Source organism: Chelonia mydas, chromosome 15 (genome assembly GCF_015237465.2).
Source record: "Chelonia mydas isolate rCheMyd1 chromosome 15, rCheMyd1.pri.v2, whole genome shotgun sequence".
In the NCBI taxonomy this organism is placed as follows: domain Eukaryota; kingdom Metazoa; phylum Chordata; order Testudines; family Cheloniidae; genus Chelonia; species Chelonia mydas.
Window position 1 is genome coordinate 8,427,385 of NC_057856.1, and position 16,446 is coordinate 8,443,830.

Here is a 16,446-nt window from a genome sequence, read left to right on the forward strand (position 1 = left end):
TTTAGAGAGTCACCAAAGCTTCTGAATGGAATTACTTTCTTGAAGCTCATGCGTCCGTCAGCCCATCTGTGTACTCTCTGTATAATGTAGTTTCAGCCATATTAGTATGCAATTTGTGGTTTTCCCAACTCTCTCTCTCTAATTATGAAAATATTCCGTAAAAGAATGTCAGATGGAATGGCTGTTTGAAATGCTGAGATCCTTTTCTTGCTATTGACTCTTATCCAGCCCTTCATCCTTCTGAGGTATAGGACAAAGACACACAAAGTAAACTGTAATCTTCAGGATCAGGCTTTACAAACCAAGGTCCTCTCTGGGTTTTGTAGATATCAAAATCCTTTGGTACTCTTTAATAGTACAGGCATCTGCTTGTATATTCTAGCCAAAATATCCTTCTCTCCTCATTGGTTTGTCACTTAGCTCCACCTTTGAGCTGGCTGCATTTCAGCGTTGAGATGTATATGTGCGGGGGAGGGGGGGGGGAGGATATGTGTATCTTTATGTGTATATATATAATCTTGTGAAACGCTTTGGGAGGAAAGGTTCTAAGTAAAATATTTATTTTGACCCTGCTCCTGCATCTTACAATATGCAGGTGGACTCCTTTGCCTGCACCTAGCCCCACTGACTTCCCTATATGTGCATCTGTCGGCTCACGTGTTGTAAGTTGGAGGACCAGGATTTTTTAATGTAATGGATAAAATCTGTATTTGATACAATTTGCATGGCCTTTTGCCTCTTGGCCAAAGAAATGTTTATTCTGTTTCCATGTGTGGCCTTAGGAATAAAGAATGAGGGATGAGGAATATGGCAACAAAGGCAAAATGAGCAGAAAATTTTTTGAAGTTAAATCTTTTTTTTTCTTTTATAGCTTCCCACGAAGTATAGGCTACACGTCAAACAAGCTTGGAATATTTGAGGGAGAGTTGGGAAATATCACCAGAATAAAGGTATGTCTTTACTAGGGTGGATTGAGTTAAATCAAAGTGATTTAAGTCAACAAGCAGAATGATTATTTAAGAAAAATAGTTTCATGGACTCCAAATTGCTGCCTGAAAGAGAATAAAAAATAAATAAAACCTCATCCCAATTCTGTGAAAGACTACTATAGCCAAGGGTCTAAGGTTATTATAATCTCTGTGCTTATTCTTCTCCTACTCCAGACCCTGGTTTATTAAATAACTTGACAGTGCCCAAAAGAAGATCTGATCTTTCATATATGCACATATTTAAGGGAAACCTGGAAAGTTTGCTAGTGTGAATTATGTGATTTACCAGGGATGCACTATGTAGCAAAAAATAAAACTGTGTTGTCCTGATTTGACTGCATTTTTCATAAAATATTACTTTTTTCCCTCCTCTCCTGTTGTGCTTTACATTGCCCTGAAAACTCCTTCAGAAGAAGAGGAGGAAAAGATCTTATTCCTAGACAGCAAACAGCCAATTTGTATGTCACATCTAGGGTTACTGTCGGTTGTCCTGGAGTCCCTTCTCAGGTCATCTCATCGTAGGATTCTAAAGTCCCTGTGACTTTCAACTTTGTTACTGGTGCTATAGAATGTGATCTGGCTCCTTCCTGCCCCGACTGGAGAGCTGTTTCTGTGCGCTACCGAATGTCAGCGGAAAACCTTTCAAGAGTTGTTTTTTGCTAGTGTGCCAAAAAAACTGATACACTCCTGAACCACTGTTCAGAGAAGCAGGTGATTTTTGCTAACCATGTCACTGGGTGAATGGGTGTCACAGCTCTCTGACCCTCTGGGCCTTTGGTACTAGTCCCGCTGGGGATTGCTGATCTGCAACGTTAATGTTGAGTGTGCTGTGTTTCAAGGTGTTAAGGAAAATGCAGAGACGGCACAGCAGCAACACTGATAGCCTTCCTCCGGAAAGGTAAGTCTTCTTTCCTCTCATGTTTTTTCCACATTCCTCTCCAATAGGCAATATTCTGATTAATTTGTTTGGTGTATCTCATACCTTTTTAGAAGGTAAAAGCTTCAGGGTTAACGGAAAATATTCCTTCTTTATCTATAACATGGCAAAGCTTGCTGATGCATTGGGCGGTAGTTGATGTTTCATAGAAAAGTGAAACCATTTGTCGTGACCCGGTGCAGAATATCAGATCTGATGACCCCATGGGCCAATCCACTATTGCAAATCCTACGCCATGGTTCCTACAGTTTGTTTATTAAAGAGACATGGTCAACATAGTTTAGGCCCAACATTTAGTTTTGTATATATACAGTTAAACATTTTTCAAATTCAGCCTAGCTCAAACTCCTGATAACCAAATTTCAGATAAGCCAGAGTTATGTCCATCTAGATTTTACTGACTGAGGCTCTACTTTTGTGGAAGTTCTAAACTCCATAGAAGAACTTTAGGCTATTGTCCTGTGGGGATCCTAAGTGCTGAAGATTTGGAAGTGAACTCTGCAGGAGTGGAGGTCCTCTACAGCTATGTTCTTGAGATGTTCTTGTGGAACTCCTTAAGAACTTACCTGCAACTCCTTGGAGCTTAGGTGCTTCAGTAGACTGAAATTCCCGGTTAGCACAACCCCAAATTTTATGAAGATTTTGGATGGTCCCTGAGACCTTCTTTAAACCAGGGTTTATCCCTTTGTACATGGTTAGATAAAGGTATGCCTCCTCTATTTTTAATCTTTTTTTATATCTTCAGTGAACACAGGTTTATTGTGGTGGTGGTTTTCAATGTTAAATTTTTCTTGGGCTAGTGCATAAGAATGGGGAAGTGAAATTAATCAGAAACAAAAGTGAAACTAACCAGTCTCATTTTTCTGTGAAGTTGAGGGAAATGTCTGTGAAGTGAAATGTGAAGCAAAAGATCCTGACCACTTATGGAATACTTAATGATCATAACACTTTTCACAAGAGCAGGTTAAATCTGGTCTCCTGGTTAAATTCTGACAGGAGAGTAACTTTTCTTTTAGAAATACATGGCCTGTCTCTTCTGCACTGTTAAATTATTTTCATGTTCTTGGCCAACCTCTAGTTTTGTCACCTCACACTTCCCATGATCCTACCTGGCATCTAGTCTGGTGTGTGGGCTGAGCACTGGAACAGAGGTTTTGGGAGCTGAGTGGTTAATAGGATGTTGCATGGACCTTCTGACATGAGGTGAGGCTTGCCCCCAGTCAGTAAAAAATGTGTAAAGCACTTTGGGATTGATTAGCATGAAAGGTGCTGTACAAATTCAGGATTTGTATCATTATCAAATACAAAAAGTAAGCAATGTAAAGTAAACTGGACTTTAAAAACTTTCATTTTTAATACAATCAAATATTTTCACTAACTTTCACTAACTAATGGGCAAGGGTTATTTAAATATATATATAGAAATACTGGTCCCATTGAAGTCAGTGGCAAAGCTCCTATTGACTTCAGGAGAGCCAAGATTTCACCCATAATGTTTACCTTCACAGTATCCCTTTTTAACTAGTGGCTAGTTAACCTCTTCCCTGCTGGAGGAATAATCATGTATCTTAACAGCATTGTTCCAAACAACATCAGTGTACTTGATTGGCATATGGAGCTGCCCCAGGTATGTTATATTGTCGATGTTTATGTTTTTGGAGATAAATACAGAATTGCTACTGGTGTCCCACCCTGATTCAAGGCATTAAGTGTGTCATCCAGTATGTATCTGGTTAATTCTGAACCATAGAAAAAGGTACAGTATCTGGTTGCTTTGAGTCTTTGCGGGTGCCTGCACAGAGACTCTGGGAGTGGGGTGTGACTATGAAAAGCCTTGTTTAGAGCTCGCTTAGTGGGAAAGTGCCCAAGAGGGAGCTGGAGCTGGTTCCAGAGCAAGATGAAAGGCAAAGCTGTGTGCCAAGTAAGAGGTCTAGGGAGCGTTATGGGCTCGGGGGGGAGAGATGGGCTACGGGAAGGTGTGGGCACTGTATGCGCCTGTGTAATCTCAGCTCGTGATCACTGTTTCTAAAATTGGAGGCTTCCAGGGATTAGGATCCGGAGAGACTGTAGCACTGCACTGAGTGTCTATTTGTGGGTTCAACCTATTGCTGATCTTTGTATTTATTCTTTACTCTCTCTGTCAGTGTTTATAAGTGTTTACTTTGCACTGGGCATTTTCTTCGCTAGCGACTTGCTTTGGGAATTGTCCCCTCTGTCACATGGGGTCAGACCTTCCATACATTCACTGTAGAGCCATGCCACTGAGCACAGACAAACAGAGCATATTTTCCTTTGACATGTGGCATTAGGATGAAATAATGAGATTCCTGAACTTCTTCTTGGAAACTCTCTGTAGGGTGGTGGGCTGTCTCCCCAGCACAGGAAGGGACAAATGCTGTGCTGAAGTCTGTTTCAGACCCTTGTCTCAGGGCATAATTTATCAGTGAAACACGAAATTCATATGCAACACAAAACAAATGCAGGTGGATAGTCTCTTCCCTTAAATCCCCTGTTGGGTCGTGTGACAGGGAAGTAGCTCTTTCTGGCTGTTCTACCCCATTGTAAAGGGGCAGACTCACCCCTGCGGCGCCTCCTGCTGGTCGTTGGGAATTAGCTCTTTTCCAGCCTGGAGCGCCCTCTGCAGGCTGGTGATCCACACAGCTCTGGCCCCCGTGTCCCTCACAGACCCTGGTGCCCCTTTCTCTGGGGTTCTGCCCCCTGGCAGTACCCCCACACTCTGCCTCTGGGTCTCCCCTTCCTGGGGAATCCCCAACCCACTATCCCCACCTTGCCTCAGTCTGGGCTAGCGCCAGTCGTCACCAAGCCCCCGCTCCCTGGGGCAGACTGCAGTGTAAAGGCCACTCATCATAGGCAAGGGTGTTCAGACCCACTGTCTTCCTCTGCCTTGGACTAGGCCCTACAGCCTGGGGAGTTGCCAGCCTGGAGCGCCCCTCTCAGCCTGCTCCTTCCCCAGCACTGCACCACCCTCAGACCCCTGTCAGGCAGGCAGCCAGGCCCTGCTCTCTCCCAGCCTGGAGAGAGACTCCTTGGGCCTCTGGCTCACAGCCTTTTTATACAGGCCAGCTGGGGCCTGATTGGGGCGTGGCCCAGCTGCGGCTGCTTCCCAATCAGCCAGCCACAGCCCTCTCCAGGGCTGCTTTTAACCTCTTCTATTTTAGGAGTGGGGTAGCCACCCCGCTACACCCATGTTGTTGTCATTTGGCTTTCCCTCCAGACAGTGCCAGGATGGCAGCTGGTCACCCTTAAATAAAGAGGGAAGAGCCTGGCAAGTGGAGCTGTTAGGTCATTTATTTGGGATGACACAGTTAATTCACTCGTGGGTAGTGTGGCCATCCCAGATTCGTACCGATAAAAAACGTACACCACTGCCCACGGTGTTTTGCATACACTGTGTTTACTGTCAAAACCATTTTAGAGATGATGTACAGTTTTGAATTGGCCGGTAACTGGGCTGTTTTTGGGAACCCTCCAACACTGATTTAAAAAGCCAGCGAGGAGCTCAGGAACTTTATGACCCATACGGGGGTGGGGGAAGCAACAGTATTTGACCAGCACCATTGAACTGCCTAACGACTCCATCCATGCCAAGGTGAATCGAATCCAGCCTCGGTGCTCTGGAGAATCAGTAGGATGCTTTTCCCAGTGCACAGCTGGTTGTTTGATGGTTCCCACTGTGGGGTCTCTCTCCCCATTGCAGAAGCCGGAGTCAGACGGTCAGTTCTGAGACCAGCGTGGAGGAAGGTGGAGTTTTCGAAGGTTTGAAGTCCGAAACTCCCTCACCCCAGCAGCTCTTCTCGGGGCTGGCAGGCATCCCATCTGGTACCATCCCAACTACCCCGTTCCAGTCAGGTTTGGTCCTGGGCTCCTCAGCAGGAGGCGGGGATGTGTTCATTCAGATGCCAGCCCCAAGGGAAGAAGGGGCCAGCCGAACAGAAGGAGCTCCATTCCACCACCGGCAGCAGCCCCATCACTATCACCATGGCCACCATCGGGGATCCTCTCTGCTACACATGGCTAGTGGAGACCGACACGGACACTCAGAAGACAATCCTGAGGACCAGCCCGGGACTCCTGCCCCTGCCCTCTCGGAGCTGAAGGCTGTGATCTGCTGGCTCCAGAAGGGGCTTCCCTTCATCCTGATACTCCTGGCCAAAGTTTGTTTCCAGCATAAGCTTGGTAAGCAGCCAACTTGCCATCTTCATTTGGTTCCAGGGTTGAGAGAGGGTGGTTCAGCAACTGTGTCCTGCCGCAGTGTCCGCTGTGTTCATCTCTGTAAGAATTCTTAGAGGTAGCAAATTCAGTGGGTAAAGGGGACCTAGGCGGTCGGGGTGAAGCTACCTGTCTTTAGGCATCCTGCCTTTTCTTCCCCTTTAATGTCATTACTAGCTGTTACAGCTGAGTGAGGCCCATGTTTGATGTCCTGTCCTGCCATGTGGCAGACTCTTGTTCTGTTCCTTGTCTTGGTCTCTCTCCCTGCCCCTCTCCATTCTCACTCAGACCTCTCCAGGGGACAGATGGGATGAGAATGCTTACAGCAGCCTCTGCTGGTCAGATCTTGTGTGATACTGAAAGTCTCAGAAGGGATTCGAATTGTGCTTGGCTGGAAGGATGGTAGCTGGGAGATGGGATCTGATGGGATCACCAGTTAAACTTTACAACTGAGATTTTCAAAGCTGCCTAAAGGATTCAGGCACCCAGTTTCCTTTAATTTGAATGGGAATTGGGCATCCAGATCCCTTAGTGGGTCACAACATAGCGTTGCCAGTGCACCTCAGTCTTGATCTGCAGAACCAGCTGCTATTCCAGTCTTCCCTCCTTTCCTAGCTCTGTTCGTGCAACTCAGGCATGCCCTGCAGTGCCTTTGCTCTTGTGTTCCTGGGTCTCTCTTGAACAGAGGCTGCCATTTCTTCAGTATTGTATTAGACTGGGTGGCAGCTTGTGCTTCTGGGCATATACGCACTGGAAATGGCCATGACACATTCACGTTAATTTGGCTTGTGATCTGAACCCCGCTCTCCAGAGCTTAGTAGCCAGTGTGTTAGCATCCCCCACTATATCCAGCCATTACAGGTGTGGTGTTTGTTTGTTTGCTTTAAACCTAAAACTTTGAGTATAAAATAATTTAACAATGTGAATACTGCCTCCCCAGCTCAACAGCCCTTTGATGCGTGTCTTTCCTTGCAGGGATTGCTGTGTGCATTGGTATGGCCAGCACATTTGCATATGCTAACTCAACTCTCCGAGAACAGGTCTCTTTGAAGGTGAGTACGGTATCTTGCTCTATGGTGTTCCTGAGACATTGCTCTTAATATGCAATAATGCTGATGCCAGATCTTGTCTTGCACTTTGTGGATGAAAAAATGAATGTGCACAGATTTTTTTTACATATATGAACACTCTGTTCCCTCCCTGCCCCACACAGCCTCCCTGTCTTGCTGGAAGACTGGTATAGTGGTTAGAGAATGAAAAATCAGAACTGGTTTCTGTTCCTGGCCCTGTCACTGATTTGCAGTGCAACTTCAAGCAACAGCTATGTGCCCCAGTTTCCTTATATGTAACAATGGATAATAATGCCCCTTTCACCAGGATGTGGTGAGGCTTAATTCATTAATGCTTACAGAGAGCCTGTAGATTTTCAGATGAAAGATGCTATAGAAGTATTACTTGGTGTTCTGGTTACATCTTAAATAAACCAATTGGCTTCTTCAAGTATCATGTTTTATAGTCTCATTGGGATATCTCAACAGCATGGCAGTGCCAGGTTGGGGCTGCATTTTCATATAGATGATATGTGAGTGGCATAAATATATAATTATGCACACGTGGTAATGAAATAAATGTGACAAAATGCAGACTGATGGGATAAATTGCCCAATTAGGTATTAATTATCTCTGTCTTGCACATTTGACTGCCAAACCTTACCCTGCCCATTAATCCGTTAGCTTGAAGACTCAATATAGCATTCCTCTGAACAGCTTCACAGAGCCACATTTTTACTAAATAAACCTGCCCAAAAAATTCTTTCTCATTTTCCCTCCCAAATGCGGAATTTCCTTCTCAAAATTACGCTGGTCCAAGGCTCAGAAGAGGCAACCTTCAGACCTTCACACGTGCTGAGTTTAGGATCTAATATTCTGTCATTCATTCCCATCTTCACAGATGTAGAATTTACGCTGCTGTTGGTTCTTTCATCTGTTCGGTTGTTTCTTGCTTATATCACATGCTCTGAAACCGCCCTGCATCCAAACACTGTCCATTCATGCTCTATGCAGTATGTTCTAGGTATGATTATGGTCTAAAAGAGTCTAGGTAATATATTGTTTTGAAAGCTACATGTTTAGATGTGATAGGTCCAGTTATCAAATGTGTCCCCTGATAAGGCCATCTAGATCCTGCTTATGGAAGCTCAGACCTATGGTACAGCATATCTGCTCCTACTTATCAAGCTGAGTGTAAGCATGTAGGATTTGGATGTCCTGTTGGGGCACCCACCTTTGAAAACTGGGTTATGTGGGTCTGACTCTCCCTTTCTGCCAGTGTAATTCCCTTGATTTCAATGGAGTAACTCTGCTTGATAAAGTAAACGAGAGCAGATTCTGGTCCTGTTTATCTATGTCTGTACCTTGCTGCCTATTTTTATGTCTCACTCCCATGTAAATAACTAATTACTGAATGCTCAGAAGTGTGTGTTTGTCCCCTGGGTTGGTCTCACATTTTTCAGCAGTTAAAGGCTTGGTGCACAATATGCATGTTCCCTTTAGACTTTTGAATGTGTCTTGTCTGTCTCTTGTTTGTGCTCAGGAGAAGAGGTCGGTGCTGATTGTCTTCTGGATCCTGGCCTTCCTCCTGGGGAATACCTTATACTTGCTTTACACTTTCAGCTCCCAGCAGCTATACAACAGGTGGGCATGTGGTAACTCCTGCCTGGTGGAAACAGGCAGTAATTGCAAGGGTGGAACAGAGGATGCCCACCTTCTCTCACACTTTTGTGAGATGAAAGTGTAGTTCCATGGAATCTGCCATCTCTGCTACGGTAAATGGAGGGAAAGCATGCGGGTCACTTTTTGCCCATGGAAGCTGGGATTTTCTATCATGGTGTAATTGAGATATAGAGAGCCTGAGTGCTGGAACCAGATGATAATACTGACATTCATTTTCCCTTCCCAAAATGGCTTCTTTCCATTGCTATGTATCAGGCTTTTACTCTGTTACTAAAGATGGACTTGAGTAGTAACATTTAGATTTGGATCCAGAGTCAAATGTTCCCAGCATTTTGGGGTGTTTGGATCTGGTGCAAATAGGGGCCAGTCTCCAAATTTAGTTATGGAGCTCAACTTTTCTGAAGCTGAGGGTTTTGGTTGGGGTCAATCTCTTATTACAATGATAAAGGAAGAATTAAATGCCAAAAATGGGAGAAGCTATTGGAGTTAGGCTAAGCGAGTGTAACTGGGATAAATGGGGTAAAATGATGCAAGGGCAAATTTAGGCGAAACATTAAGAAAATTGGTCTGACAGTGAGATCTGTACCCCTGTGGAATAATTTCCCAAGGGAAGTTGTGGGAGTCCCACTGACAGTGTTGATTGAGACTTGGAACTGTATATATTAAAGAAATCATTGGATTATGCATTGTATTGAACAGTCTTGCATCAGATGAGCAACAATAGCTTAGATGACATCACAGGTAGAGTGTTTCTATTTTTAATTGTGAGAAGGCAGCGGTAATAGAACCATCTCTTCCCTGGAAAAAATGCACATTGACTGGTAGAACGTTTGTACGCTCAGCACCATGGCACCCATCTGAATTTGCTTTATTAAACCAAATTTGTCATTAGCAGTTATTAGAAATACCTGTGTCTTTAACTGTTGCTTGGAGAAAAATGAGTTTCATTTGACCCCAACACTCTGAATTATTTTATTTTAAAAAAATATGACTCTCATCTGGGATTCTGCCTGGGTGTTTGGAGTGAAGGGGCTGCTGTAGTATGAATCAGACTGGAAGCAGACGAGTGAAGGGACATGTTAGGGAAAGTTGCAGTTCAGAGGCTCTGGAGGGAAGGATTGGGTCAGAGTGGAACAGGAGAAACAGGTTGAGAGAATGTGCTGGAAAGGCTGCCACAGTGGGCAGCTGGGAAACAGAAGGCAGCAAGGAGGCTGCTGGGAGGCTCTGAGCAGCAGCGGGGGTGAGATGGGGGTGTGGGGGATCTGATGAGGATGATGATGGGGGTATGGGGGAGCTGGAAGGTGAGATGGAGGTGTGGGGGAGCTGATGAGGCCAGGCAGATTTGGAAAGGAACGGCAGAGGTGGGCTGGGAGAGGGGCAGGTTAGTTCAAAGAGTTTCAGCAAAACAGGAATATTGTGCCCCTTTCTTTGGGGAGCAGTGTGTTGATGTGAAAGGGTTAAATATATTGAAAAGGCTGACAAAGAGTTCCACACCAAGGCCTGATCCGCCAAGCAGCCCCACGCAGAGTCCCCTGGACTTCAGCAGTGCTCCGTGTGGATGGAGAGGTCTGTCTATGTGGAGACCCTGGACGCACTGGGGCCCGGAGTCCTGCACAGGCTTGTGAGGTTAGAAATTGCCATTTGCTTTTTGTTCCTTTCAGTTATTTTTCATTTCCTGGTTTTGCTGCTGTTTTTGTGTATTTATTTTCCTAGCCCACAATAATATTTAAGTCTCTGATTTTGTTTCTGTTTTTAGGGTTTAATTTTACCTGTTGTGCTGTGCCAGAGTTGTGAGTATTTTAATTTCATGCTCAGGCTTTTTGTTTTGGGTTTTTCTTGTTAAGTTTTTGCTTTTCACATGAGAGAGCTTGGTGGACAGTAGTAGCGACAAGAAGCCCCTTGTGGCTGCTGAAGAAGGTCCGGATTTAATCGGTACTCCATGCAGTGATTTCCTGAAGTACTGGTACCCTAGGCTCCTCCTACCTAAGGGAGCAAATATTCAACTCAGTGTCCAGCCCCAGTTGCTGAACGGGGGGTGGCAGGAGGAGGAAAAAGAGAGGCATCTTTCTGCTGCTCTGTGAAGGCTGTTCTAGCCCATGGCTGAAGTAGACTTGCACATTCCCTAATGTGTCCCCAACGCACGTGAGGGGCTTAATCAGATCATGTGTGCCGCAGTGGATACTCTGACCCTACCGCACCCATGCCCCGCTCCTTCCTGTTCAGAGCTGCTGGGCTGAATGCCGCACATGGAGCACGTACACCTTGAACAGCCGCCTGGAATCCAGCCTTCTGTCGCTCTGCAGCAGAACCATGCTGGTTTCTGCGGCCCCAGGATCCTTTGCAGCTGCAGGGTCTGCATGCTGAGCCCTGCTGGGTCACTGCTCTCCACCTCCCATTAGTTTGTCTTTGCTGGAATCTGTGACCGCGCTTGGATTCCACTTTCTATAGGTTTGGAATACATGCGCTTCAACCGGCGATGCTGATTCACAGAGCTCAGCTCCTAGTCGGCCTCAGAAGTTTGTGAGCCACTGTCTCAGAGCAATTACCCCATGCTGAATGGCCCTGAGCGTTCTGTGTCTAATGCGGTGCTGCCCTTGTCACATGCCTGCCCTGCATACCCAGCTAGCTTGGTGCTGTGGAGAATGCTGCACCTGCAGGAGTTCTGCTTTTGCCAGAATGTGCTTTTGTGGGGCTTCAAGACTGGTCTACAGAGCACGGTGCTCTTGAATTGGCCTGCGCTGTTCCGACTGAGGAATGGCAACGGCCCACAGCGCGGCTCTGAACTGCAGTGGAGTGCATGTTTCAGAGCATTCCCCAGTGGTAAAGATGGAGAGATGTAGGTGGCTTTTCCTTCAGGAATAGGATGGAGGGGGAAAACTTGGAGACCAGAGCTGCTGATATTGGGAACACCCCTCTGGAGGGAAGTTTCTTTTTTCGGCCTGGAGTGCAGGGGTTAACTTCCACCATAGGCTTTGTGGATGACTATGTTCCCTTTATTGAAAATGGGCAAGTCTGAAGCCATTGACCTCAGTGGGGCTGGATAAGAGCAGGCATGGGTCAAAGGCCCGGAGGGACTATGGGACTAACCTGCTGACCTTACTCCTGTTACACTTGCTCTTAAGAACCTGTGCTCACGTTTGGTGGAGTCCCTGGGCCCATTCTTTGTACTGGAGCTTTGATGAAGGGCAGATGATGTGCCATTCATTAATGTTTGGGTCTTGCCGTCCTGCTTTTCAGCCTGATATTTCTGAAACCCAACCTGGAGAGCCTGGATTTCTTTGACCTGATGTGGACTGTGGGGATCACGGATTTTGTGCTGAAGTATCTCACCATCTCTTTGAAATGCCTGGTCGTTGCCCTGCCTAAAATCATTCTGGCTGTCAAGTCAAAGGTAAAGGACTCCGCTTTCTTCCTGGTCCTTGTCTGATGGGAGCCACACAATGAAACTATGCCTCTGATGTTAGATACAGATTCTGCTTGGTCCTTACCTGGGTGTGCAAAGGCAATGGAGTCTCCATTTCCCCAAACCCTTGCGTGATTTGTGCAAGGACCAGACAGATTTTCACTCCTATGTTCAAGGTAGGGTGAGGGCTGCTGGCTCCCTCCCTCCCAGAACTGCATATTGCCCCAAAAAGGGAAGGGGGGAGGTGGGGCTATAGCCAACAACAATGGGTGAGAGTGAAGCACTGCCCCTTGCTACAGGCTGTGGGCAGTTTGCACTATCTAGCCTTTTGTGAAGAAACCCCCCCACCCCCACCTTTCCTCCCACTGCTGGAAAAACAGTAGATTAAAGTGATAAAAATTGCATGCTTTGTGGAAGACAAGCATCCGTATCTGTGTAACTGACAACACCTTAGATTATTAAAATAGAATTTTAAAAATCTGATTTACCACGTATGTAGTAGAACTGGTCACAGTTTTTCAAATATCAACATTTTGATGAAAATGTGATGTTAGGGAAGAAAACATCCTGGAAAGTTTTGGTAAAATTTTTGCACCATTTTTCCTGGGTTATTTTTCTGACTGACTGTAGAACTGATAGAAACTTCTCTGTTATATATACTTATTAATTGATACAATCTCTCTCCCTTCCCTCACCATTCTTGTTTTTTACCCTGAATTCTATCATCACTCATTGTGTACAATGAAACTAAACAAGCCAGGGTCACTTCATGTTTAGAATCCATTTCATTTTATGGACTTGGTTTCCTGATGTGCATGCGGAATCTCAGTGCTCTTGCATCTGAGTTCTTATGGCAGGTGAATGTTTGTTTAAAAAAAGTAGTTTCTAATTTTGGGCACTGAACCTGAGATCTCTGCCCCTCCCCCCCCGCCCTCCCCCCGGGCGGGGTAGGGGGGCTGATCTTCAGAGATGCTGGTATTCTTCCTTCTGAGTCAGTACTTATCCAATCCCCCAGCATGTTTAGGGTACATTATGCTGCTGTGATTCTTGGATGAGATGTGAAGCTCTGGTTCTGAGCTCTTGTGTTCACTGCAGACCTGTAACACTCTTTTTATTTTATTGTTTTACAAGAATAGATGTGTTAACCCCAGTGTTCTGGGAACATTCCAGCTTAAATAATTACTTTATATCACCCTAAAGGTTTGTCTGCACACCGGTTAAAGGAGCACAACACCTCCTTCCTGTGTGGATGCAGTGATGTGGGTCTGCAGGTGCCTTATATGGGTATAGCTTATTCTTATAAGGGAAGGGGGAAAGCTCTATTGGCACCTTTGCACCCAGAGCAGGCGCAGTACCCATTTAACTATTACAGTAGAAAATTGCATCCCTAACTGAACCTGTTCCATCGATACTGAAACTGTGTGTAGACTAGGTCTCAGTGTATGATGGTTTTTCACTTCCTGTCCTAAACAGTTGTGTAAAGTTCCTGTTCACTATTAGAGCTGTCATGTTCTCCTTGCCCCCACCCCCAACCCGTCACCAGTGATGGATGTAGTAAGTAGAGCTTGTGGATCAGTTAAATTTTGTAAGGAGACACTTTGGTGGCCTTTGGAATGAAAGACACTATATAAATGCAAGATATTACTATCATCAGCCCTCACTGAAAGTCTCAGGCAAAGCACTTAAAGGGAATTTTTAAAGCAGGAATAGTTATGCTTACAAATAAGATGGGTGGCAGGGGAGTTGAGCTGTTTGTTCCTGTGCACCAGGGGTACTTGAGATGGTTATTAATTTATCTCTGGCGATTGTCCAGTTCTTTTTTTTTTCTATTATTGTTATTATTTTATTTTGGGAGATTAATGTGCTGGGTCAGAGCATAATCCAGCTTGCAAAAAAAGTGATGTGAATAGTCATCCCAAGATAAATTGCTGCACTGGAAAAGGTTCACAGCCTTTGCTTGCTAGTTTGAGAGCTATCCCAAGTACTCATTAATCCTTGTCCGGGGAGAAGAAAGAGACTGGGTCTTTATTTGCAGCTACAGTGGGAGGCTGGTAAGATCACATCTGTCAAGGGCCTATAATGGCTTGCAGCACAGATGCTTCATTTTTAATACCTTTTTCTGCACAGTGATATTTCTCCAATTTTTTTTCGTCCATTTTTGTCTTGAGATGTTGTTGATGGTTTCTCTGTCCCTTGACATCTGAGGCTCTGTTGCTATCACTTAATCATGGGTCTGCACGCGCACACACACACACTGTTCTCTCTGCATCCGTCAAACCATTTGGGGCTGTGATCTGTTCTGATCTCGAAAACTAAGCAGGATCAGACTTGAATGGGAGACCTCGAAGAAAAACCCAACACATTACAGGAAGTGCTGTTAGTGATGGAGTCGAGCAGGTTTTGCTGAGCTGATGCCCCAGCTTAGTTTTAGGGCGCATTGAGATACTGGAAGCCCCACTGGCAGAGGAGAACCCAAGCTCTCGTCCACTTAAGAGTATTGAAGATCCTAAGATGCATCAACCTTGGGGTATGTCTACACTGCAGCTGGAAGCATGCCTCCCAGCCTGGGTAGAGAGCTCAAGCAAAGCTTGTATGTCTAGCACACTAAAAATGGATGTTGCAGCACAGGCTGCCTGCCTGAATACAAGCCCGTCCAATCCCCAGGGTCCACGTTTGAGTGGCTAGCCTGTGCCACAATGTCCATGCTGCTATTTTTAGCATACTAGCTCAAGTGAACCTAGAAAGTGTCTATCTCCCCAGGCTGGGAGGCATGCTCCCATTTGCAGTGTAGACATACTCTTTGTGTTTTGGCCAAAATCCATTCGAGGTATTTACAGTCTGACAGCTCCTCTTGCAATGTCAGCCAGATAGGGTATTCTTCACTTTCTGCCCAAAATTATAATTATGGTGTTCCTGTTTGCAGTTTAAACAGCTGCTGCTTTCCATTTCCAGTGGTCTCAAGTTGCAGTGGGGGAGGTCTAGGTTGGATTTAGGAAACACTATTTCACTAGGAGGGTGGTGAAGCCCTGGAATGGGTTACCTAGGGAGGTGGCGGAATCTCCATCCTTAGAGGTTTTTAAGGCCCGGCTTGACAAAGCCCTGGCTGGGATGATTTAGTTGGGGATTGGTCCTGCTTTGAGCAGGGGGTGGGACTAGATGACTTCCTGAGGTCCCTTCCAATCCTGATATTCTATGAGTCTGTGATTTCATTGATGGCTACAGCCTAATGGTGGGGGATGTGAGTCTTATCTATATGTGGCTAATGTAGCAAAATGCTTTGGGATTCTTCAAGGTGAAAGCTACCAGAGGAATGTCCACTTAAAATCAGAATGGAGAGATGGATGCTTATTTCAGCTGCCATGAGATAATGCTGGTGCTACTGGATTCTTCTTCCTGATCAAAGCAGTGGTTTCCAGCTGCCAGGCCTAGGACCAGGAGTAGAGAACCTCATGTCACCAGTGAAAGAGATGATATAGTTCAACACCATGGAGAAGGAAGGGGATGGGCCGGGATTTTCTCCTGTGTTTGCTGGCAGTGCCTCTCTGGTGTTCAGCAATGGTTATAGTGAAACTTGGTAATTGGGGCCTAATGTACAGGCTTTTATCTTTCTCAGTTTGACTTCAGACCAGTCACTTTCAGATTAGTCCCATCCTTCTGAGTCCAAAACTACTCTGGCTCTTCTGGCCACGCCTCAAGATTTTCCTACCCTTCATCAAAGTTCCCAGGCTTTTCTGAATATTATGTGGCTTTCTCCAATGCTCTCATTCTCCTCTTTCTCTTGGGCATGTTGAAAATCCTTGGGTTGGAAGGGAGACTAGGAATAGAGGTTTGATAAGAGGTATGGAGTAGTAGTCTGATCCAGGCCAGGAACCCAGGAATTCCTGAGTTCTAATCTCATCTCTGACATTGCGTCCTTTGATAAGTCACTTACAAGTTTTCAAAAGGGGCTTCTGTCCCGAGTGGCCAACTTTAGATTCAGCCCTGACTTTCAGAGGTGCTGAATACCTACCATTGGGACTACTCACAAGGGCACAGACTTGGTGCATACATAAATCTTTTCAGGACCAGGACCCAAATCACAAGGGGCCATATTAAACGCCCTGGACATTTGGGAGTATTTGGGTCCAGATCTTTAAAAGGAGTGATAAGTATTT

The 16,446-nt window shown here is 45.4% G+C and overlaps 1 protein-coding gene across 4 annotated transcripts in view; it reads left to right on the top strand.

Moving 5' to 3' along the window:
• The window catches only part of RNFT2 (ring finger protein, transmembrane 2), a 34,465-nt gene that overhangs the window by 1,714 nt on the left and 16,305 nt on the right, over positions 1 to 16,446 (top strand). The window contains exons 2-8 of one of the 4 annotated variants that reach the window (XM_037879229.2): positions 872 to 950; positions 1,400 to 1,700; positions 1,829 to 1,887; positions 5,645 to 6,123; positions 7,132 to 7,208; positions 8,750 to 8,850; positions 12,127 to 12,280. In XM_037879229.2, the coding sequence (XP_037735157.1) occupies positions 1,841 to 1,887; positions 5,645 to 6,123; positions 7,132 to 7,208; positions 8,750 to 8,850; positions 12,127 to 12,280 (858 nt within the window). In that variant the 5' untranslated portion in view covers positions 872 to 950; positions 1,400 to 1,700; positions 1,829 to 1,840. The other 3 variants (XM_027834104.3, XM_007071904.4, XM_043529871.1) reach the window with 3 other exon arrangements.